At 50.1% G+C, this 23154-nt stretch overlaps 2 protein-coding genes across 16 annotated transcripts in view; both read right to left on the bottom strand.

The window, feature by feature from the left end:
- GPI (glucose-6-phosphate isomerase) overlaps positions 1-593 on the bottom strand; it is a 52542-nt gene extending 51949 nt beyond the window's left edge. Inside the window, exon 1 of the mRNA XM_054462889.2 lies at positions 335-593. Coding sequence (XP_054318864.1) covers positions 335-456 — 122 coding nt within the window. The 5' untranslated portion in view covers positions 457-593. The remainder of the gene's footprint in view (positions 1-334) is intronic.
- Positions 594-10284: 9691 nt separating this feature from the next.
- GARRE1 (granule associated Rac and RHOG effector 1) overlaps positions 10285-23154 on the bottom strand; it is a 101277-nt gene continuing 88407 nt past the window's right edge. For 13 of the 15 annotated variants that reach the window (XM_063658462.1, XM_063658467.1, XM_063658464.1 and 10 more), the window contains 4 exons: positions 17779-17944; positions 16666-16803; positions 14245-14323; positions 10285-13194 (listed from right to left, as the gene is read on the bottom strand). In XM_063658462.1, coding sequence (XP_063514532.1) covers positions 12886-13194; positions 14245-14323; positions 16666-16803; positions 17779-17944 — 692 coding nt within the window. In that variant the 3' untranslated portion in view covers positions 10285-12885. Of the gene's footprint in view, positions 13195-14244; positions 14324-16665; positions 16804-16831; positions 17013-17778; positions 17945-23154 lie in introns of those variants that run through there. The other 2 variants (XM_063658471.1, XM_063658470.1) reach the window with 2 other exon arrangements.

Below are 23154 nucleotides of genomic sequence, written 5' to 3'. Positions count from 1 at the left end.
GGGCCTCTCTTCACAACTGCGAAAGGAGCCCCTGCTCAAATGGCCGGAGCTGCACGGGGAGGGGGAGGGGAAATATCCCCATGGAGGGGGCCCGTTTTTCCTCGTAACGAAGCAGACCCGGCGCCGAGACTCCCGGCGAGGCCGCAAGCCCCCAGGAACGCACTCCAAGGAGAATCCAAGGACGAAGTGCGGCCTCGGCCTGGGCCCCAGTCCGTGGCCTGGAGGTCGGGGACTGGGGTCCCCGGGCACCGCTGCCCCCGCCTCCAGACCCCAGCCCCGCGTGCCCGGTTCCGGGCGCCGCGCGTGGCAGCCCCCGCCTCCGGCCCGCCCGCACCTGAAGTGGTTGAAGCGGTCCTTGTTGGCATCGAAGAGGCGGCGCAGGTTCAGCTCGGAGCCGTGCTCGCGGTACCATTGCTGCAGCTTCTGGAACTGGGGGTCCCGGGTGAGAGCGGCCATGGCGGGACTAGAAGGTACACTGACGGAGACGCGCGCCAAGAGGAAGGAGCGCCGGCAGCGCGCAGCAAGCGAGGCGCGGGGGCGCGCGGCGGCCTTTATGGCGCAGGCGCCTGGCCCGGCCCGGCCCCACCCCTGAGCCCCGGCCCCGCCCCCGCCCCGCGCCCCGATACCCAGGCCGGGTGCCCGCTGAGCGACCTTGCCCGCGGCCGCTGATCTGGGGCCTCAGCTCCTCTCTCCCTACCTCTTGCGCCGCCGCTTTGCTGGCCTCTGCCCGGAAGTGGCAGTGGGGAGGGTGGGCAGAGCCCGGGGATCACTGGAGCCCAGGAGTTGGAGGCTGCAGTGAGCTACCATCGTGCCACTGCACTCCCTGTGCACTAGTCGGCTTCATTCATTCATTCATTCATTCGACAAAACTCTATAGATCGAACACCTTCCACGTTACAGGCAGTGTTCCAGGCGCTGTGGATACATATGTGCCAAATAAGCAAGTACAACAGATGATGTGTGTCAGGTGCTGGTAAGGGCTATTGAGGAAAACCAAGATGAAAAGGGTGCTGAGAATCAGGGTTGCAATTAAGGAAAAAGTGACTAGGCCGGGCGCGGTGGCTCACGCCTGTAATCCCATCACTTTGAGAGACCGAGGCAGGCGGATCACGTGAGGCCAGGAGTTCGAGACCAGACTGGCCAACCTGGTGAAACCTCGTCTCTACTAAAAAAAAAAATGCAAAAATTAGCCGGGCCTGGTGGCACGTGCCTGTAATCCCAGCTAACTCGGGAGGCTGAGGCAGGGTAATCACTTGAACCTGGAAGGTGAAGACTGCAGTGAGCCACTGTACTCCAGCCTGGGCGGCAGAGCGAGACTCCATCTCAAAAAAAAAAAAAAGATGAGGTCAGAGAGCAAAAGGGAGGCAACAAGATCACATAAAACCTTGTAAGTCATTGTAAGAACTCTGGGGCTGGGCACTCCTGCCTATAATCCCAGCACTTTGGGAGGTGGGATAGCTTGACACCAGGAGTTCAAGCCGAGCCTGGGCAAGACAGCAAAACACTGCTTCTAAAATACTAAAAATAAATTAGCGGGGCATGTGGTGGTGCACATCTGTACAGTCCCAGCTACTCGGGAGGCCAAGGCAGGAGGATCACTTGAGTCCAGGAGTTCGAGGCTGCGGTGATTACCACCACTGTACTCCAGTATACAGTGTGATTACATGCCACTGTACTCCAGCTTGGGCGACACACCAACACCTTGTCTAAAAAAAAAAAGAAAAGAAAAGAAAATAGGGAAAGGCTGACAACAAAAGAAATAAGTGGTCACTGAGGGGTCACAGGACTTTCCAGGGAACAGCCCTGTCCACATGGCCCTTCTCTAAGAACTGTCAACTCTAAGATTTCACTGAGCTTCCACACCTAGCACAACCCTGGTAGTGCTGAACAGTATCTGTTCTACTGGAGTTCTTTTTTCGTTTGTTCGTTTGTTTGAGACGGAGTCTCACTCTGTCACCAGGCTGGAGTACAGTGGCGTGATCTCGGCTCACTGCAACCTCCGCCTCCCTTGTTCAAGCGACTCTCCTGCCTCAGCCTACTGAGTAGCTGGGACTACAGGCGCCCGCCACCACACCCAGCTAATTTTTGTATTTTTAGTAGAGATGGGGTTTCACCATGTTGGCCAGGATGGTCTCGATCTCTTGACCTCGTTATCCACCCGCCTCGGCCTCCCAAAGTGCTGGGATTACAGGCGTGAGCCACCGCGCCTGGCCTCTACTGGGGTTCTGAGAAACACTCCAATCAGGGTTTTCTAAGCCAGTTACTCATCTACACAGAAGAGAATTCCCACCCCAAATCCTGTGTTTCAGAACAAAACCTCAACCAATAGGAAGGCGAGTCTCGGTAGCCACTGCCCCATTATCACTTATCCTGTGATTCCTCAGATGACTCTAGCCCAACAGTAACCACTGACTCCCTCTGACTCCTTCTTTTTTTTTTTTTTTTTTTGAGACAGGGTCTCACTCTCTGTCACACCCAGGTTGGAGTGCAGTGACACGATCTTGTCTCACTACAGCCTCTGCCTCCCAAGCTCAAGCGATCTTTTCAACTCAGCCTTCTGAGTAGCCGGGACTACAGGTGCACGCCACCATGCCCGGCTAATTTTTTTCTTGTAGAGACAAGCTTTGTTATTTTTTGTACAGACGAGGTTTCATCATGTTGCCCAGGCTGATCTCGAATCCTTGGGTGCAAGTGATCTGCCTGCCTTGGCTTCCCAAAGTGCTGGGATTACAGGCATGAAGCACTGCACCTGCAAACTGAGACTGCCTTTTTCTAGTAGGTTATTTGGGTGACCAGATGGACGGCTGTTGTTCTTTGTCTAAAACCATCCTCTCCCACCCGTGTTTCTACCCCTGCCTGAATCCATCAGACATGAGCACCTAACTTACGCCAGCTAAACAGGGTCCTTTCCCAGGGCCCTGCAGCCAGCAGCAGAAAGTCTCTGCTTTTTATGGTGTGAAGCTGCCTGTCAGAAAGGACAGACCTGAGCTCTAGTCCCTGGTCTCGAGGAAAATAACGAAGAGAATGACCCCCAGAGAGATGTCAGAGTGAACCTCACAGTGCCCAGGTTCCTGGGGCCAGGCCACCTCTGCCTGCAGCTAGAATGTAAACCAACGATTCCCTTTAGTGTCTGTTTGGAGTTCAGTTGTCATTCACAACTCCAAGTCTTTCCAAAGATGTTATGGGTGTTCACCTGTCCACTGCCACAGTCTTGTCCAGTGTCCTCTCCCGACCACCAGGAACCCTAGAAACAGCTTTGGGTATTACGGAAGAGGCAGGAGGTGAGGCCTCTGATGATTGCCATTTCAAAGATTTCCCCTGCCTTTTAACCTTCCATAATGTACACCTCTGCAAATTGGCCTCTGATGATTGCCATTTCAAAGATTTCCCCTGCCTTTTAACCTTCCATAATGTACACCTCTGCAACTTGGCCTCTGTGATTCCCAGAAGCTTCAACTATCCCAGATTTCACATTTACTTTGAAACTCCAGTTACATGGATTTTCTTTTTTTCTTCTTTTTTTTTGAGACGAAGTTTCACTCTTGTTGCCCAGGCTACAGTGCAATGGCACAATGTTGGCTCACTGCAACCTCTGCCTCCCTGCAACCTCCACCTCCCAAGTTCAAGCAATTCTCTTGCCTCAGCCTCCCTAGTAGCTGGGATTACAGGCAACCGCCACCTCGCCAGGCTAATTTTTTTTTTTTTTTTGAGACGGAGTCTCCCTCTATCACCAGGCCAGAGTGCAGTGGCACCATCTGGGCTCACTGCAACCTCCAACTCCCTGGTCAAGCAATTCTCCTGCTTCAGCCTCCTGAGTAGCTGAGATTACAGGCATGCACCACCATGTCCAGCTAATTTTTGTATTTTTAGTAGAGATGGAGTTTCACTATGTTGACCAGGATGGTCTCGATCTCCTGACCTCGTGATCCATCTGCCTCGGCCTCCCAAAGTGCTGGGATTACAGGCGTGAGCCACTGTGCCCGGCCTAATTTTTATATTTTTAGTAGAGATGGAGTTTCACCATGTTGGCCAGGCTAGTCTCGAACTCCTGACCTAAGGTAATCCACCCACCTCGGCTTCCCAAAGTGCTGGGATTACAGGCATGCGCCACCGCGCCCAGCCTGGATTTTCTATGTTAGCAGGAAACTAGGTTCCTATCTGGTGGGCCATAAGTCACAGTGGCTACAGGGAGAAAGCACAGAAAAGTACGAAGAAAGGTCATTACTAATCCAAAGCCATTCATCATCATACTACAATATTACCAACATGGCTACTACTCCAGCCAGGTTTACTACGTGCACAGCTCCATGCTAAATCCTTTCCATGTATCCCTCATGGCAGTCCTATGAAGGATACCCTGTTGTCCTCTCCATTTAACAGAGAGGTTAAGAAATGTGAAATGAGGCCGGGCGCGGTGGCTCACGCCTGTAATCCCAGCACTTTTTGAGGCTGAGGTGGGTGAATCACGAGGTCAGGAGTTCGAGACCAGCCAGAGCAACATGGTGAAACCCCGTCTCTACTAAAAATACAAAAAAATTAGCCGGACGTGGTGGCGGGCACCTGTAATCCCAGCTACTCGGGAGGCTGAGGCAGGAGAATGGCGTGAACCCGGGAGGCAGAGTTTACAGTGAGTGAATCATGCCACTGCACTCCAGCCTGGGCAACACAGCAAGACTCTGTCTCAAAAAAAAAAAAGAAGAGAAAGCAGTGTGAAACAAGGCCGGGAGCGGTGGCTCACACCTGTAATCCCAACACTTTGGGAGGCCAAGGTGGGCGGATCACTTGAAGCCAGGAGTTTGAGACCAGTCTGGCCACCATGGTGAAACCCTGTCTCTACTAAAATTACAAAAATTAGCCAGGCGTGGTGGCGGACACCTGTAATCCCAGCTACTCGGGAGGCTGAGGCAGGAGAATCACTTAAACCCGGGTGGCAGAGGTTGCAGTGAGCCGAGATCATGCCACTGCACTCCGGCCTGGGTCACAAAGTGACACCCTGTCTCCAAAAACAAAGACAGAAAGAAAGAAATATGAAACAAGGCACTCTGCTCTTAACTAGAGAATCAACCCAGGCTGCCTGGTTCCTTCCTGAGCCCTGTGCTCCTGCCAGTTCCTCTTCAGTCCTAGGAAAAAGGTGGAGGGAAAGTGGAGGAGCAAGCAATCCCTTTCTCCACTCCTTATCATCCCCGTTATGTCTTATTAGTTGAAATAGGGTCTCGTTCTGTCACCCAGGCTGGAGTGCAGTGGCATGACCATAGCTCACTGCAGCCTTGAACTCTAGGCTCAAGCGATTCTCTCACCTCGGTCTCCTGAGTAGCTAGAACTACAGGCATAGCCACCCCGTCCCGGCTAATTTTCTTCTTCTTATTCTTTGTAGAGACTGAGTCGCACTATGTTGCCCAGGCTGGTCTCAAATTCCTGGCCTCAAGAGATCTTCCTGCCTCAGCCTCCCAAAGTGTTGGGATTACAGGTGTGCGTCACTGTGCCTGGCCATAAGGTCATTTTATATTCTGTTGTCTACCACCATCACTACAATCACTACCATATGCTGAGCCAAGTCCTGCCCATCGCAGAGCTTGGCTCAGAATCCCCAGGATCCTGGGGTGCAGCGAAGCTGGGAGGAGTCATGCCCCCAGGCCAGGGACTGACCAAGGAGAATCGAAAGGAAACCTAGCCCAGAAATTCCAAGAGAGCATGCTGCAGAGCCGGACACCTTCACGTGCCCCCAGCAAGACGATCTGGCCCTGAGAGAGGAGCGGACCAGAGGGTACACCTGACAGCAGAGGCAAGTTAGGAAGTCCGGGGACAGTCCTAACTCTGGATAGCAAAGATTTAATTTCAAGCATAAGGCAGCCCTGGAAAAGCAATTGACTGCCATTGAGTATTGATGAAGCTAACACTTACTGAAGGCTGTGGCGGGCACAGTTCCAAACAAGAGCCCCGTTCTAAAGATGGGGAAACTGAGGTATCGGCATTTAGACATCACAGACCTTACTTCAGGGCCGCTGGACAGGGGTCAGGCAGGCCCTGGAGCACAGGTGGTCATGGGAGTGAAGGCAGAGGGACTGGGACAGGGGATTGGTGGGGTGGTCAGTTCTGGGGCCGGAGCTGAAGGAGTCGGGAGCAGGGCGTGGCGTGGCGTGGCGTTTCCACCCCGATGGATTTTAGACAGCTGCTCCGGGGGAGGAGGCGAGCCCACCGAGGATGCTGAGTCATGTTGACCAGCGAAGGCGAGGGGGCCACGCCTCTGGGGCTCCGTGGAGCTACCGGGGTTGGCTCATCGTCTCCGGGGAGGCCACGGAACAGGTGTAGGCGGGGTTGAGCGCAGGCGCGGATGGGGCGGGGGAGGAATGCGCACGCGTGTGCGTGTGGGCCAGCACGTCCGGGTGGTCAGGGCGCGCGCTTGTGCGCATGTCCCCGCGCAGGGTCGGGCGCTGGGGTGTGGAGACCGAGCCTTGCAGACACCCGGGTCGGCACGTCTGGGATGGACGTGGTGAGTGCACGTGTGCACGCGCTGCGTACGGGCGACTGTGCGCATGCGCACATCGGGAGTGGTGCTTGGAGGGGCCACCTCCACACCGCGCCCCCAAGAGGCCGGGGGCTTGTCCCCGGTGTCGGCCCTACCCTGCGCGATCCAGTCTTGTCGTTTCGGGGCTTCGTTACCAGAGCCCCGTGAATCCTTTGCTAGATGCTTAAAAACATTTTCCCCATTGTACATAGGTGTTTCCACGAGAATAAAAAGCATTACATTTATTTGAGGCCTGCTTGGGCCTATCCGCAGCTCCACCGTAGTGCTAATCCCCTCCCAGTCCTGGGACAGCCCCGATGATGTATTTAATAGTATTCTTTTAGCCCAACGCGAGAGTGTTTTCGTCTGGTTGTTTTTGTTTTTCGTTTTTAGAGACAGTCTTGCTATATTACCCAGGCTGGAGTGCAGTGTCAAGATCTCGGCTCACTGCAGCCTTGAACTCTTGGGCTCAAGTGATCCTCCCACCTTGGCCTCCCAAAGTGCTGGGATTACAGGCGTGAGCCACCGCACCCGGCCTCTAGTTCTATTCTTTTGCTCAGTATTAGAATTCGTAAGTTCTGGCCCCAGCAACTCGTCCTTTCATCTGTCTCAAGTTGCATTGTGGTGGTCACAGGAGCTGTCCTGTACCTTGCACATGTGGCCATGAATAAGACTCGCTCCTTGCTCTCATGGGGCCTTCATTCCAGTGAGACACAAATGCAAACACAAAATTCCAGAAGAGTGCTAAGTGCTATCATGAGAAACAAAGCCAGGCTGGAAGATGGGCTCTGACCCCAGAAAACCGATGGAGAGGCCCAAGCAGCCTTGGGAGCAACAGGTAGGCAAGTTGGAGGACACACGGCAAGGCGACTTGGAAGTAGGGGAGGGTGCATGGGAAACCCTGAGGCTGTGGGGGGAGAGGCAGGAGCCAGGTGAAGTCCAGGTAGATGGCAGTGGAGATGTAAGAACATGGTGGAATTTTTTTTTTTTTTTTTTTTGAGACTGAGTCTTGCTCTGTCGCCCAGGGTGGAGTGCAATGGTGAGAACTCAGCTCACTGCAACTTCTGCTTCCCAGGTTCAAGCGATTCTCCTGCCTCAGCTTCCTGATAGCTGGGATTATAGGCCCCCGCCACCATGCCCAGCTAATTTTTGTATTTTTTAGTAAAGATGGGTTTTCACCATGTTGGTCAGGCTAGTCTCGAACTCCTGACCACGGGTCAGCCTCAGCTTCCCAAAGTGCTGGGATTACAGGCGTGAGCCACCACGCCCGGACAAAACATGGTGGAATTTGAGTGTGCTTGGGAATACACTTATAGGACTTGCTGATTAGTTGAATGAGGAAATAAAAGAATGAAGAATATCTTCTGGGATTTCAGCCTGAGCAACTGGGTTGCTGGTGGATGGTGGTTCTCTTATCAAGGACGGGAAAGATGGGTTGTCTCCCCTAAAATACTGAGTTTTAAAGGCAGGGACTGTATCTTTGCAGTCCTGGCTCCTAGCAAGGGCCTAGCCCTTATGTGACATTCGTGAATGTTGAAATGAATGTGACACGCCTGAAACAATCCTTCTCCCTCACCTAGGCCCACATCTCCAAGTCAATATTCCAGTACAAGCCACATCCAGTCCCCTCACTGACACACACAGGCCTAGGCCCAGGAGCTCACCCCTGTGCTGTAAGGCTAGGTGCATGTGTTATTTCCAGAGTCTACCCTTGGAGGTACCTCAGACTCCTGGGTACCTGTCGCTGGGAGGTAGCCAGTCATGCTGTCCACATACATGCTTTTGGGCAGTAGAGAAGCTGATCATTGAGAAGGTTTATTTCCTGTCTCCACAACAGGAGGCAGGTCACAGCAGTGACCACACAGTGCACAAAAGGCCATCCCCTCACAGCCGCATGGTTGGCATGCAGCATCTCAGCCTCCAAACTGGAAGCCCCCCATCCAAGGAGCCCCCAGGTGGGAAAGAAAGGTCACAAGCCTCCCAAGTACCTCAGATGCCTGCGCATCCTCCCCCATTTCTCAGATGGGCCGAGGCCTGTGAAGCCCTTGCAGTAGTAGCTCAGGTGTAGCATCTGCTCAGCTTTCCTCCCCACTCATTTGCACACAGCCAGAGCTACGGGACTCCTGCCCTCTGGCCTCCAGCATTGCTGTGAATCAGAACTAGTCAAGAGAACTGGGTGCTTGTGTTAAATGGGAACACTCTTGAATAAAATATGGGCTTTTTTTTTTTTTTTAAAGAGATGGGGTCTCACTATGTTGCCCAGGCTGGTCTTGAACTCCTGGCCTCAAGCAATCCTCCCAGGTCAGCCTCCCAAATTGCTGGGATTACAAGCATGAGCCAGCACACCCAGCCCCTGCTAGCTTTTTAATATGAACTTCCAGTGTATTCTTGAGCATTCTCAGGCAACATGGCTGTTACTGAGCAACTTTGTCCTGAGGTGCATTTGGAAGGCTCTGGGACTTGGTCCCCATGCTCAACTTCAGGGCATCTTGGCAGAAAGAAGAGTGGTTCCTACACCAGCAGCTTATATATTAATGCCCACATTACTCCATTTTCTTCAGGTCATTAAAAAAAGGTTCCACTGAGGTGCTTTCTGTAAATGAAAATGAGTTGAAATGCTCCTGTGACCTGCCCTCTATTTGTGGTTCTCACACTATCTTCCTTCTGCTTAACAGGATGGCATCATCCAGGGAGACAGGTCCTGTTTTTTTTTTTTTCTTTTTTGAGACAGAGTCTCACTCTGTTGCCCAGGCTGGAGTGCAGTGGAGCAGTCTTGGCTCACTGCAACCTCTGCCTTCCGGGTGCAAGCAGTTCTCCTGCCTCAGCCTTCTGAGTAGCTGGGATTACAGGTACCTGCGACCACACCACAATACAAAAAAATTTTTTGTATTTTTAGTAGAGATGGGGTTTCACCATGTTGGGCAGGCTGGTCTTGAACTCTTGACCTCATGATCTACTGTCTCAGCCTCCCAAAGTGGTGGGATTACAGGTGTGAGCCACAGTGCCTGGCCTTTTTTTTTTTTTTGGAGACAGTCTCGTCGTTCTGTCGCCAGGCTGGAGTGCAGTGGCGCAATCTCGGCTCACTGCAACCTCTGACTTCTGGTTCAAGTGATTCTTCTGCCTCAGCCTCCTGAGTAGCTGGGATTACAGGCACACGCCACCATGCCCAACTAATTTTTGTATTTTTAGTAGAGATGGGGTTTCACCATGTTGGCCAGGATGGTCTCAATCTCCCGGCCTTGTGGTCCACCTGCCTCAGCCACCTACAGTTCTGGGATTACAGGTGTGAGCCACTGCGGCCGGCAGAGACAGGTCCTTCTTATCCCTGTGAGGCACAGTATCTCTGCCATAGATTGGGTCCCTGGTTTGGGGAGAGGGTAAAACAAGCCCTCATTCTTGGGTCTCCTCATTGGACAAGCTGGCTGGGCAAGTCACAGCATCCACATTTGGTGGAACATGGGTGTTGGTAGACCCCAACCCAGAGAGCTTGTACCCTTGCAGAGGATGTCTCCTTCACTACTGCACTGGCTCCCCCTGCACAGAGACCTAAACCAGCTTGGGCCTTAGGGAAGCCAATAGAGGAGGTGTAGCTGCTTGTTCTCCCTCCTGCCCATCCACTTCAGCTCACTGTAATATCCCAAGTGGTCTTCCCCTTGCTAGAATCAGAGGACAGGCTGACCTAAAAACCAACTCAGTGTGCAGCTTTTCAAAGCAATGAATCAGGCAGGGCTTTTGACATAATGTCCTCTGCAGTTCATTTTAAACAAGGATACAAAGTATTATTAAATGTATATTTTTAATAAAGCCAATAGTTATTTTACTTATAGGAGCTTTAAAAGATACAAAATGTAGAGTTCCAGTTTGGAAGCATTGTAACTATACACACAATGTCCTGCTGATGCCCTAGCAAGGCAGCCACGCCCAACCATGCAAAGGACACACACGTTCACACACGCACACACATGCGCTTTGGCGAGACCCCTCTGCCAAGCGCAGCACCTGGAATTACCAGTGTTCAGAGCAAGGCGGTGCCGGGAACACAGCACCTACATGGAGACCACACAAACGGCTTCACACAGTCTCACAGCCCATGGAGATGCAATTAGAAAATGTCTTCCTTAATAGAGAAAAACAAACTGGAAAGTGACAATTAGCGACGTCACCTGTGCTGGGGCGTCAAGGATTGACCTCTGTCCAAGGTGAGGCCTTTGGAGAGGCACTATTAAAACAAGAGTACTTCAGTATAACAGAACTCGAAATACAGGGCACTGTGGACACATTACTGAAGGAAACAGAAAACTATCTTACAAGTAGAACAGCCATAGACAACTTTAACAGAGATGAGTGTGCACACTGTGACAGCTAACACAGACAAGAGCCACGCAGGGTTGGTGCAAAGCACGTGCCTGAAAATGTCTATATACAAAACAGTTCTTTGTAAACATGGTGAGGTGAATGCTCAGAACCACGGCAAAAGATCATAAATACAGGCAGCAATGCATCCCCACACAGCACAAAAGACAACACCTGAGGCCTGGGAAGGGCCTGACAACACAGTACTAAAAACTCAGGTGGCTGGGCTCAGACACCCTACAGGTCCTCTCGAATTAGTGTGTGTGTGTTTACATACATATATATATATTTTTTTTTTATTCTTTTTTTTTTTTCTTTTTGAGACGAAATCTCACTCTGTCACCCAGGCTGGAGTGCAGTGGCACAATCTCAGCTCACTGCAACCTCCACCTCCCGGGTTCAAGCGATTCTTCTGCCTCAGCCTCCCGAGTAGCTAGGACTACAGGCGCACGCCACCACGCCCGGCTAATTTTTTGTATTTTTAGTAGAGATGGGGTTTCACCATATTGGCCAGGCTGGTCTTGAACTCCTGACCTTGTGATTCACCCACCTCGGTCTCCCAAAGTGCTGGGATTACAGGCGTGAGCCACCACGCCCGGCCTCTTTTTGGTATTTTTATATATAAATTTACTTATATCTGTAGAAAAACGAGAACATAAATGTGTTATTACAATCTTTGCTGGAAAAGCTTATATGGAGTTAGAAAGAATAAACCATTTATTAGTAGTTAACATATATTAAAATGGTTTAATGATTTAAGAAAATATAAAAAAAATATTAATACTGTCAAACTTTCATACCAGAAAATATTACGGATTTTTCTCAGACTTTTTCAAAGATGAAATATGAAAAATTTAAATAAGTTTTATATAAAGAACTTTCTGTAACCTCAATTAATATACAGTGGGATATGTCTATTCTATATAGATATATTTATTATTATTTCTCAATTTAAGCACCATTCAATTCTTCTGGATCCATTCTGGCTGGAAAATATCCCTAAATCCACAGGATGTTATCTATTTAATGGCACATGTTAACTGAAAATGAGGTGTTTTTTTTTTTTTAAGAAAAGACCTTAAATTAATTTCTATCTACATCTTAATTGGTTTATCTTCTGAGCCAGCTCACAATGTCAATGCAATTTCTAGTGCAGGTGTCTCTGAGTGCCCCTTGACCACACCCCGAGGATTGTGGCAGTGTCCTGGCCATGTGTGGAAGGATCGAAGGGCAGCAGGTGCAGCCTTGCTCTGCACATGGACAGCAGCCGGCTGGTCCACTGCCACGCACCTTCAGCAGTATACCTCCGGCACAAGTTCCACCATCCTGCTTCCGTAAAGCTGGGAAAGGCCGCAGTCCCTGGGTGCTGCTGGGTGGCGAGGAACTGTCCACCCCCAGAAACCCCAGGTGACTGCTTCCAATCACAAATATTCTGTATTTTGCCCATTTTGTATAAGCTTAAATAAAGATAGTGTTAAACAAACCTCCAGCCACTATATCTGTTATCTTAAAATATTCAATGCATTTTAGGCAGATGTTTTAACTAAAAACCTACATGAAAAAAAATAGCTATAAAGTACAGTGATTGGCGTGGTCATCACTCAAGGTGTGGAGGAGGGAGGAGAGAGTTTCCGAAAAATGGTCAGTTATGCCCTCAGCTTTCAGGCCTGATGTCTTCTCAATACACAGCAGGACTAAAAACCCAAGAGTTGTTTCTTCAAGTGTGGCCGTGGCGCCTGCATCAGAGTCACCTGCGGGGCTTATTAGGCATGCAGGTTCCCTAGCAAGCCCCTGAAGGCCAGACGCCTGTGTCTCCAGCTGGCTCTCCAGGACTCTGATGCTGCCATCGTTTCAGAAGCCAGGTTTAAAGGCTCGGGGCTGCCAACCACCCTTGTCCCCAAAGAACCCTCCCTGGGATGGGGCGCACTGGTCCTCTGAGGGGCTGGTGTCAGCTAGGTGGCCCTGGGGTGGGGACACTCATCCCCACAGCTCTGGGCGGGCAGGCAGGCAGGCTGGCCGGCCTGGGGTCAGTACTGGGGCAGATAGGCTGGCCTGCGCTCACCCTTCCCAGGGAAGGCCTTGAAGCCCTTGGGTGCTGCCTTGTGTGCTGGTGGGGGTGGGGGCTGTGGTGGGGTCTGCACGTAGGAGAAGGCAGCGGCACTGCAGTCGTTGGTTGCGGCCCACACTGGAGACTGCAGCATCTGCATGGTGTCGTTCCACTGGCTGCCAGGGCTGGTGACTGCATAGAGTGGTGCGCTGGGGCTGGGCAGCGTGCTGGGAAGCGGGGAAGGGTGCTGCCAGGGTGCTTTGGGTGGCCATGTTTTGGTTTTGTTATCCTGAGAGACAAAAGAGAATTCTTAGTGGCATTTCGGGCAATGTATCATCATTTCCCACCTCCCCAGATCCTTGGCCCTTATTCCCTCCTAGGAAGCCAGGTGAGAGCCCCATTCACTCCCACACCCCTGTCCAACAGAACTTCTTGCAATGATAGCCATGTTCTGTGCCTATACAGTCTAGTATGGTAGCCACTCGCCACATGTGGCTAGTGCAAACTGAGGAAGTGAACTTTTTTTTTTTTTTTGAAATGCAGTCTGTCTCTCGCCCAGGCTGCAGTGCAGTGGTGCAATCTCGGCTCACTGCAACCTCCGCCTCCCGGGTTCAAGCGATTCTCCTGTCTCAGCCTTCTGAGTAGCTCGGATTACAAGCGCATGCCACCATGCCTGGCTAATTTTTGTATCTTTAGTAGACATGGGATTTCACCGTTAGCCAGGATAGTCTCGATCTCCTGACCTCGTCCGTAATCCACCCGCCTCGGCCTCCCAAAGTACTGGGATTACAGGCGTCGCCACTGCGCTCGGCTGATTCTTTTTAAAAAGTATTTTAGAGGCAGTCTCGCTCTGTCACCCAGGCTGGACTGCAATGGTGCAATCATAGCTTACTGTAATCTCAAATTCCTGGGTTCAAGCCATCCTCCTGCCTCAGCCTCCTGGGCAGCTAGGACTACAAGCATGTGCCACCATGCCTGGCTAATCTTTTAATTTTTTTGCAGAGACAGTGTCTATATTGCCCGGGCTGGTCACATACTTCTGGCCTCAAGCCATCCTTCTGCCTTGGCCTCCCAAAGCACTGGGATTACAGGCATCAGCCACCACACCCAGCCTGAATTTTTATTTGTATTTAAATTTACATAGCCACATGTGGTGAATGGCTATCACACTGGACAGCACAGCCATAGAGCTTCCTGTGGCTCTGAGTCAGCTGAGGTGGCTAATCATTTACACAAAATTAATCACCACAAAGAAGACCCCTCATTACTTTGAGGCCCTCTGAAAACTGCAGTTGTGGAAGCTAGCCCACGTCTGTGCCCACAGAGCCTGCCTGAATACCTGGTTCACGTCCTCCACTGTGGTGAGGAGAGGCGGTGAGGGCAGCGTGCTGGTGTCTTGCTCTCCACTGCTGTGTTTCCTGCAAGAACCAAGAGCTCAGGGCAGTGATTGCTTGGCTTCCTGCCCAGCCCACCTGCAGGGTACACACTAGTGCTAGGCTCCAGCATCTCCAGGCCCTGGTTCTAGGAGGGGAGGAGGCCTGCCTGGGTCAATGGCGTAAAGGCAGCTAAGGGGAGCCAGCAGTGAATGACGGCGCTCCTGCACGGCCAGTGCAGGTGGAGGAGCTGGGGGTAGAGGTGACAGGCAAAGACAGGCACTGGTTTACTCAGCTGCTGAGTCCACCTTCTTTGGCTTTTTTTATTATTATTATTATTTTTTGATACTGAGTCTCACTCTGTTTCCCAGGCTGGAGTGCAGTGGCATGATCTCAGCTCATTGCAAACTCCGCATCCCAGGTTCAAGCAATTCTTGTGCCTCAGCCTCCCGAGTAGCTGGGATTACAGGTGCGTGCCACCATGCCCAGCTAATTTTTGTATTTTTAGTAGAGATGGGGTTTCACCATGTTGGCCAGGCTGATCTCGAACTCCTGACCTCAGGTGATCTGCCCGCCCAAGCCTCCCAAAGTACTGGGATTGCAGGTGTGAGCCACCAAGTCCGGCCAGCTTTCTGTTAATTTATTTAAGAGATACTGTTTCCAGTCAGGCGTGGTGGCTCAGGCCTGTAATCCCAACACTTTGGGAGGCCGAGGTAGGCGGATCACGAGGTCAGGAGATCGAGACCATCCTGGCTAACATGGTGAAACCGTGTCTCTACTAAAAATGCAAAAAATTAGCCGGGCGTGGTGGCGGGCGCCTGTAGTCCCAGCTACTTGAGAGGCTGAGGCAGGAGAATGGTGTGAACCTGGGAGGCAGAGCTTGCAGTGAGCTACGACTGCGCCACTGCACTCCAGCCTGGGCAACAGAGCGAGACTCCATCTCAAAAAAAAAAAAAAAAAAAAAAAAAGAGATACTGTTTCCAAGCACTAACGATATGTGACTTAAAGCCCATTCGTTTTACTAATCACATGAAAAAGTCTGTTACAAGGTTGAATGAAAAAGGCAGGATGTGGCCAGATCAGAGCCGGCACTCCTGCATGCAGACAACAGTCTCTGCAGAGATGGTGCCAGATGTGACTTCTTAGAAGTCGAATCAGTCATATGTCTGAAAGAGAAGTCTCAAACTCCACCCCCGGTTCAAACTTGCTCCTCCTGCAGGCTTAGCACTTCAGTTCATGGCACCCTTCACAGAAGCTCAGGCGGAAAACTTGTGTGTCATCCTTGACTCTTCCCACCTCACCCATACCCCACTGCCAATTCCCCACCAGTTGCTGCTGCACTTTGTTCAGCTCTCTGCTCATCAGAAGCCTCATTGACTAAGTGCTGGAAATAGAACATCCACCTGTTCTCTGCATTTACTACCCTCATACCCTGCTTTATTTTCCTTCAGAGCACCTAGCCTAACCTGACATGATTTTTTGATTTTTGAGACAGGGTCTAACTCTGTTGCCCAGGCTAGAGTGCAGTGGCACAAACACAGCTCACTGTAGCCTCAACTTCCCAGGCTCAGGTGATCCTCCCACCTCAGCTTCCCAAGTAGCTGGGACTACAAGTGTGGACAGAAAGCATCTGAATGTGTGCTCGTGATTGGTCACTGCCACCCCCCACCCCACTACTATTCTGTGCAAGTACCATTCTGTCTTCATCTACCCGCTCCCCACTGCCTATCCGACAGAGCCTGGCCTGTCCAGCAAGGACCATGTAACCCGGCCTCCCACTCTGCTCCACAGCATGCCCTCCACTCCTGCCCATGGTCCTTAGTCTGCCACCCTGACCTTGCTTTCTCATATCCACAGCAGTTTCTCTACTTATTTGTAACCACGCTCTCCTCTTAGTTCAGAGACCATTTTAATTTTTGTGACTACTTTTGAAAGCTATATTACTACTTTTCCCAACTTTGAAATGCCATTCACAGGTCATTTTATCCATCTTTAATAAAGAGACGGAAGGTCAGTGAGGGCCAGCCCCTTGTCTAGGGTTGCAGAGCCTGTTGGTGAGTCCAGATTAGAACTTGCAACCAAGGGCCTGCTCTTCCCACAGAAAGGGGTGCCTCCTGCAAGGCACAGACCAGCACAGACCAGCACCGGCCAGCACCGGCCACCCCGTCTCCCAAATCGATCCGCACAAGACAAAGCCGGCTCTTCCTTGTGGAAACCGCCTCCTGCAGGTGCTCTTCAGAGGCTTCAGCCAGGCTGTGCTGGAAGAGCCCCTCCTCTCACACAGGGAGACTGGGGGCGACTGGGCTCCTGGCTTTCCCAGGGAGTGAGCCATGGGTTGCATTCACATGCTCCTCTCTCCCCACCTTGGTTTAGAAATCCCTTCATACCTTCTCTGCTTGACAGCAGCAACGAGGTCAGGCCCTGAAAACATGGAGAACAAGCTGTCCCCGTTGGCTGAGGATGTCTCATCACTCGAGCTGGCGGAGTCTCCCTGAGCACCCGACCAGCCACCGTGCAGGCTATCCCTGAAAGCCAGAGAGAGAAGCTGGGCCAGGGCCTCCTGCAGCCCCACCACCCGCCACCCCACCCTGAAAGGGCAGTCCTTACCCTGCATTCATCCCATAATCAAATAGTGGTCTCTTGTCTCTCCCTTCTTAGAACGTGAGGTTTTCCTCCTTTGCCTTATTTCAAAAGTAATACATATCCATCACTTCCCTTTATTCCTCTAAGAAGCCTATGGTTTGTATATGAAATGTGTTTTAGAAAAAACAAGGGAGGGAGAGCATGGGGAAGAATAGCTAATGGATGCTGGGCTTAATACCTAGGTGACTGGATGATCTTTGCAGCAAACCACCATGGCACACATTAACCTTTGCAACAAACCTGCATATCCTGCACATGTACCCCTGAACTTAAAAGTTGAAAGAAAAATTTTTAAGTAAAAAAAAAAAATTAAAAAATAAGAGAAAACAAAAAGTTGAGCTGGTCTTTAGTCATCCAGATTTATTAACCATGTAGCAATATGGGATATAAAAAAATCCCCAGTTGTCTTTACAATAAAAATTTGCAATTCTCTCAATATACTAGAATCTCAACTGTACACTTTTGCTTTTCGTAGGCTATAATGACAGCATTCCATAAATCATGTGGGCTTCGCAGCCACACTCATTTCAGTATAAAGGCCGTGTTAAACATGCCTTTACCTCACAAGCACCATCATGTAAGAGCCTTGTCTAGGGCTGAAGAGTCTGTTTTGAAAATCATGAATGTATACCAATGGCGTGTTCACAGGGACACATCACACTACTTGTGGCATCTAACAGTCAGCCACATGACTCTGACCCCTAAAGATTTAATCCCATGTCACTCTCTCACATGGGGGCTTGGAATTGAACTGCCTGAAAAGACTGCACACAGGCAAGGAGCCTCTCTCTTCTCAGAGGCCCCTCGGGAGACACTTGGGTCTCAAACTCAGATTTCCTGAAGTACCCAGCACTCACCCTTCTGTGAAGAACTCGGGGAAGGGCCAGGTCCGATGGGCGTCATCCACAGGCGGCCAGTTGCCCCGGGGGTTGCCTGGCCGGCGACCGTGCTGGGCCTGCCGCTTCTGCTGCATTGCCTGGCTGACTCCTGCCACATAGCGTGCAAACTCTGGGTCTGAGCCCACTGCATTGGGACAAAGGAACAAACCAGGTTTGGGGACAAACTGGCTTCTTGGTCATTCCCTACGCTTTGCTAACATGCGGGTCACACATGCAATGAAAGGCAGTGAGGAGCTGCCAGGCTTGTGCCCCACAGCGTGGGCTGTAGGCTGTGCCCAGCACCCTGCTGTGGGGAGATGGGACTTGCCGCACCTAGGGCTGAGGCATGGGTGTGTGCCAGGGCTGTCAGGAAGGGCTGTGCCTAGGACAGAGGCAGGCTAAGTGTGAAAGAAACAAAGAGAGAAAAATGTTTTGATTTTCCCATGACTAGATTTTAAAGACAAATACTAATTACTTAAAATATTTCTACTATCAGCCAGGCAGAATGGCTCACTCCTGTAATCCTAGCATTTTGGGAGCCTAAGGTGGGCAGATTGCTTGAGCCCAGAAGTTCGAGACTAGCCTGGCCAACATGGCGAAACCTCATCTCTACAAAAATTAGCTAGGTGTGGGCCAGGTGCACTGGCTCACGCCTGTAATCCCAGCACTTTGGGAGGCTGAGGTGGGTGGATCACAAGGTCAAGAGTTCAAGACCAGTCTGACCAAGATGGTGAAACCCTGTCACTACTAAAAATACAAAAATTAGCTGGGTGTGGTGGCAGACGCCTGTAATCCCAGCTACTCAGGAGGCTGAGGCAGGAGAATCGCTTGAACCCAGGTGGCAAAGGTCGCAGTGAGCTGAGATCGTGCCACTGCACTCCAGCCTAGGCGAAAGAGTGAGACTCTGTCTCAAAAAAAAAAAAAAAAAAAAAAAAATTAGTTGGGTGTGGTGGTGTGCACCTGCAGTCACAGCTACTTGGGAGGCTGAGGTGGGGGGATCACTTGAGCCCAGGAGGTGGAGGTTGCAGTGAGCCAAGATTGCGCCACTACACTCCAGCCTGAGAGACAGAGCTAGATCCTGTCTTTAAAAAAAAAAAAAAAAAAAAAAAAAACTGGGCTGGGCTTGGTGGCTCACACCTGTAATCCCAGCACTTTGGGAGGCTGAGGCGGGTGGATTACCTGAGGTCAGGAGTTCGAGACCAGCCTGGCCAACATGGTGAAACCCCGTCTCTACTAAAAATACCAAAAATTAGCTGGACGCAGTGGCAGGCACCTGTAATCCCAGCTACTCCAGGAGGCTGAGACAGGAGAATCACTTGAACCTGGGAGGCAGAGGTTGCAGGGAGCCGAGATCGTGCTATTGCACTCCAGCCTGGGTGACAAGAGCAAAACTCCAACTCAAAAAAAGTCCAGTGTCTTGGTGCTCTATATCTAGCCTAGAGTCATTAGCTAACAACTTAGAAAATCACATGATGACTTTGGCCAACTGATAACCTGAACGTTAACAAAGCATCAAAGCATTGGGGTCAGCCAGATAGAGGTTATATGCTGATCCCACTTGAGCTGAAGTTTGATCTAGTATTTTCCTGGCTATTGGACAGGAGATTTGCTCATTCCATCTGAACATCTTAAGTGTGGCAAAGAATAAAATGAAACTTCAGAATGCTTTAAGAGGTGGCTGGAAACACTGGCAATGCTGAACGGAGATATGCAGGGCAGTACAAACAGGAGAAAAGCACAGATGGCATTTACAGAAAGTGTCAAAAAAAACATATGGCAGGAAAGCATCTATGCATCATGAATCAAATGTGACTCAGCAATGCATTTTTTAGCTTAAAATTAGGGAAGATACTAGGGCACAATCCCATTATCAACTTATCCTTAAGGCACTGTCACAAGATGATCTCAGTCATGCTGGCCTATCTCCCGATCCCCATCCTGCACTGAGTTTGCCTATCCAGACGGGGGCACTAGATGGCACCCTCTGATTCTGTCCAGAGGGGTGCCCCTCAATCTGCATCAAGGGCTATGCAGATCTTATGCCCTCAGGGCAAGGTCTGTAGAAAACTACACCATGGACTTCAGGGGCAGAAAGGAACACCCAGAAGGGAAAGAGTAGGATTTATAGTTTACAGACAGAAGAGGTATCCAGGACTCAGAGGTCAAATATGGTAACATTCTTATTCATTTATTAAAAATAAATTTTTTTTAGACAAAGTCTCACTCTGTTATCCAAGCTGGAGTGCAGTGGTGCGATCTCAGCTCATTGCAACCTCTGCCTCCTGGGTTCAAGTAATTCTCGTGCCTCAGCCTCCCAAGTGGTTGGGACTACAGGTGTGTGCCACAACACCTGGCTAATTTTTTTGTATTTTTGGTAGAGACGGGGTTTCACCATGTTGGCCAGGCTGGTCTTGAACTCCTGGCCTCAAGCAATGCGCTGGCCTCAGCCTCTCAAAGTGCTGAGACTACAGGCATGAGCCACTGCACCCGGCCTCAAGTATGACACAATTCTGACAAATACTGTTTATACTCTGGATTTAGTTATATGACAGTCAAAAAATGTACACACCATTTATGAGCAACTGAGAAAATGCACTGTGCCCACACCAGTGGGTGGCAGCCAGTGGGCTTGCTGTTTCTTAGCAGGGTTGAGGTGTTTACCCTTCTTGTGGCCCAGGGTTGCAGGCACAAGGGTTTCCTACATCCATCCACCCAAGGGGAGCAAGCACAAGACAGCAGGAGCAGCGGCATGAAGAATATTCAAGCCAGGCATGGTGGCTCACGCCTGTAATCCCAGCACTTTGGGAGGCCAAGGTGGGCGCATCACGAGGTCAGGAGATCGAGACCATCCTGGCTAACACAGTGAAACGCCATCTCTACTAAAAATACAAAAAATTAGCCAGGCAAGGTGGCAGGCGCCTGTAGTCCCAGCTACTCGGGAGGCTGAGGCAGGAGAATGGCGTGAACCCCGGGGGGCGGAGGCTGCAGTGAGCCGAGATCGTGCCACTGGACTCCAGCCTGGGCGACAGCGAGACTCCGTCTCAAAAAAAAAAAAAAAAAGAATTTTCAGAAGACACGAGCAATGCTCAGGCGCAGTGGCTTATGCCTGTAATCCCAGCACTTTAGGAGGCTGAGGTGGGTGGATCACCTGAGGTCAGGAGGTCAAGACCAGCCTGGCCAACATGGCAAAACCCCATCTCTACGGGCGCAGTGGCTCATGCCTGTAATCCCAGCACTTTGGGAGGCCGAGGTGGGCAGATCACGAGGTCAGGAGATAGAGACCATCCTGGCTAACACGGTGAAACCCCATCTCTACGAAAAATACAAAAAATTAGCTGGGCACGGTTGCGGGTGCCTGTAGTCCTAGCTACTCAGGAGGCTGAGGCAGGAGAATGGCGTGAACCTGGGAGGCGGAGCTTGCAGTGAGCCGAGATTGCACCACTGCACTCCAGCCTGGGGGCAATAGAGCGAGACTCCGTCTAAAAAAAAAAAAAATTAGCTGGGTGTGGTGGCAAGCACCTGTAGTCCCAGCTACTCAGGAGGCTGAGGCAGGAGAATCATTTGAGCCCAGGAGACAGAGGTTGCAGTGAGTGGGGATCGCTCCACTGCGCTCCAGCCTGGACAACAACGTGAGCCTCTGTCTCAAAAAAAAAAAGAAAGTAGTGTTAATCCCAGCATTAACTTCCCTCCTATAACAAGTGTTGGGTGTTTCAGCAAGGACTGTCCTCTTCTGGTGGTGATTTACTTGTACAAGTATTTGCTATACTTATTTGTAACATTTCACAGTACTCCCCTGTGAATGAAATACATTTTCTACTTCTGTGTATGCCTTTTGCTAAATTAATTAGAGAAAAAAGTTCGCATGTACCTATGTTACCAAATTCTCTTACTAATTTTAGATGGTTTTTTTTGGGGGGGGGTGTTCAATTCTATTATCAGCAAAAAGATGTGCTGCTTAACTTATCATTTTCCAAAGCTTAGACCACTTATTTCATTGCTTTTTGTCTTGCTGCATTTGCTGTGAAGTCCAAGACAAAGTTACATGCTACAGGTGATAACAGTTGCCCTGTCTGAATCTTGATATTAACTGAAATGACTTTTGTTTCATTATATAAGGCACTATTTGCTATTAGCTTTTAGTAGATAGTCTTTTTTATTTTTTATGTATTTACTTATTTTTTAGAGACAGAGTCTTACTTTGTTGCCCAGGCTGGGCTGCTGTGGTGTGATCATGGCTCACTGCAGCCTCAACCTCCTGAGCTCAAGCGATCTTCCCACCTCAGCCTCCCAAGGAGCTGGGACTACAGGCATGTGCCACCACACCCAGCTAATTTTTTTATTTTTTGTAGAGATGGGGGTCTCACTATGTTGGCCAAACTGGTCTTGAACTCCTGGCGTCATGCAATCTGCCTACTTCAGCCTTCCAAAGTGCTGGAAATTACAGGCATGAGACATCATGCCTGGCCAGGTTTTCCACTTCTTGGTATAATTGTGTAATGCCTATTTTGCTAGGAAAGAATCCATTTTCTGCTGAGTTTCCAAATGTATTGCTATTAAGTCTTAGATGGTATTGTCTTAAAGTCGCTTTTTTTTTTGAGACAGGGTTTCTCTCTGTCATCCAGGCTAGGGTGTAGTGGCATGATCATAGCTCACTGCAGCCTCAAAATCCTGGGGTCAAGGGATCCTACTGCCTCAGCTTCCTAAGTACCACCACACCCAGCTAATTTTTTGTTTAATTTTTAGTACAGATGAGGGTTTTGTGATGTTGACCAGGCTGGTCTCGAACTCCTGGCCTCAAGTGATCCTCCCGCCTTAGCCTCTCAAAGTGCTGGGATTACAGGCATGAGCCACTAAAGCACTTTTAATGTATCTTTTCTATTTCCTAATTTTGTTTCTCTTTGTTCTCTCTTAATCAAGCTTAGAATAAATTGGCTTATACATTTTATTGGTCTTCCAAAGATCCTTTAGAGTTATTTGCAATTTCTACTCTATTTTCCTTTTTAATTTACTTATTTTTGGCTTTTCCCCCTTAATTCCTCCTCCTAGTTTGTTCTTGTTTGTAAATTCCTTCTCTAATTTCTTAAGATGACTCTGGTGGTATTTTCATTGTCTAGGCCAGGAGAAGCTGTATTCTATGAAGGCAGGAGGGTGTCTGTCACCTGTCATAGGTCCTAGAGTTTAGGCAAAAAAAAAAAAAAAGCATCGCAAAGAACAGGTTATACAATCAGGAAAAAAGCACCCCACAAAGGGCTGCTGACCTTGGCTGCCGGGAGTAGGCAGGCCTAGACTGGAGCCCACTTGAACTATGGGACTTTGAGCTATTCAAGTAACCTCTCTTAGCCTCAGTTCTGTTCT

The sequence above is a fragment of the Pongo pygmaeus genome, chromosome 20 (assembly GCF_028885625.2).
Source record: "Pongo pygmaeus isolate AG05252 chromosome 20, NHGRI_mPonPyg2-v2.0_pri, whole genome shotgun sequence".
In the NCBI taxonomy this organism is placed as follows: domain Eukaryota; kingdom Metazoa; phylum Chordata; class Mammalia; order Primates; family Hominidae; genus Pongo; species Pongo pygmaeus.
Note: the sequence above shows the minus strand (reverse complement) of the source record. Positions and strands in the feature narration are given on the sequence as shown.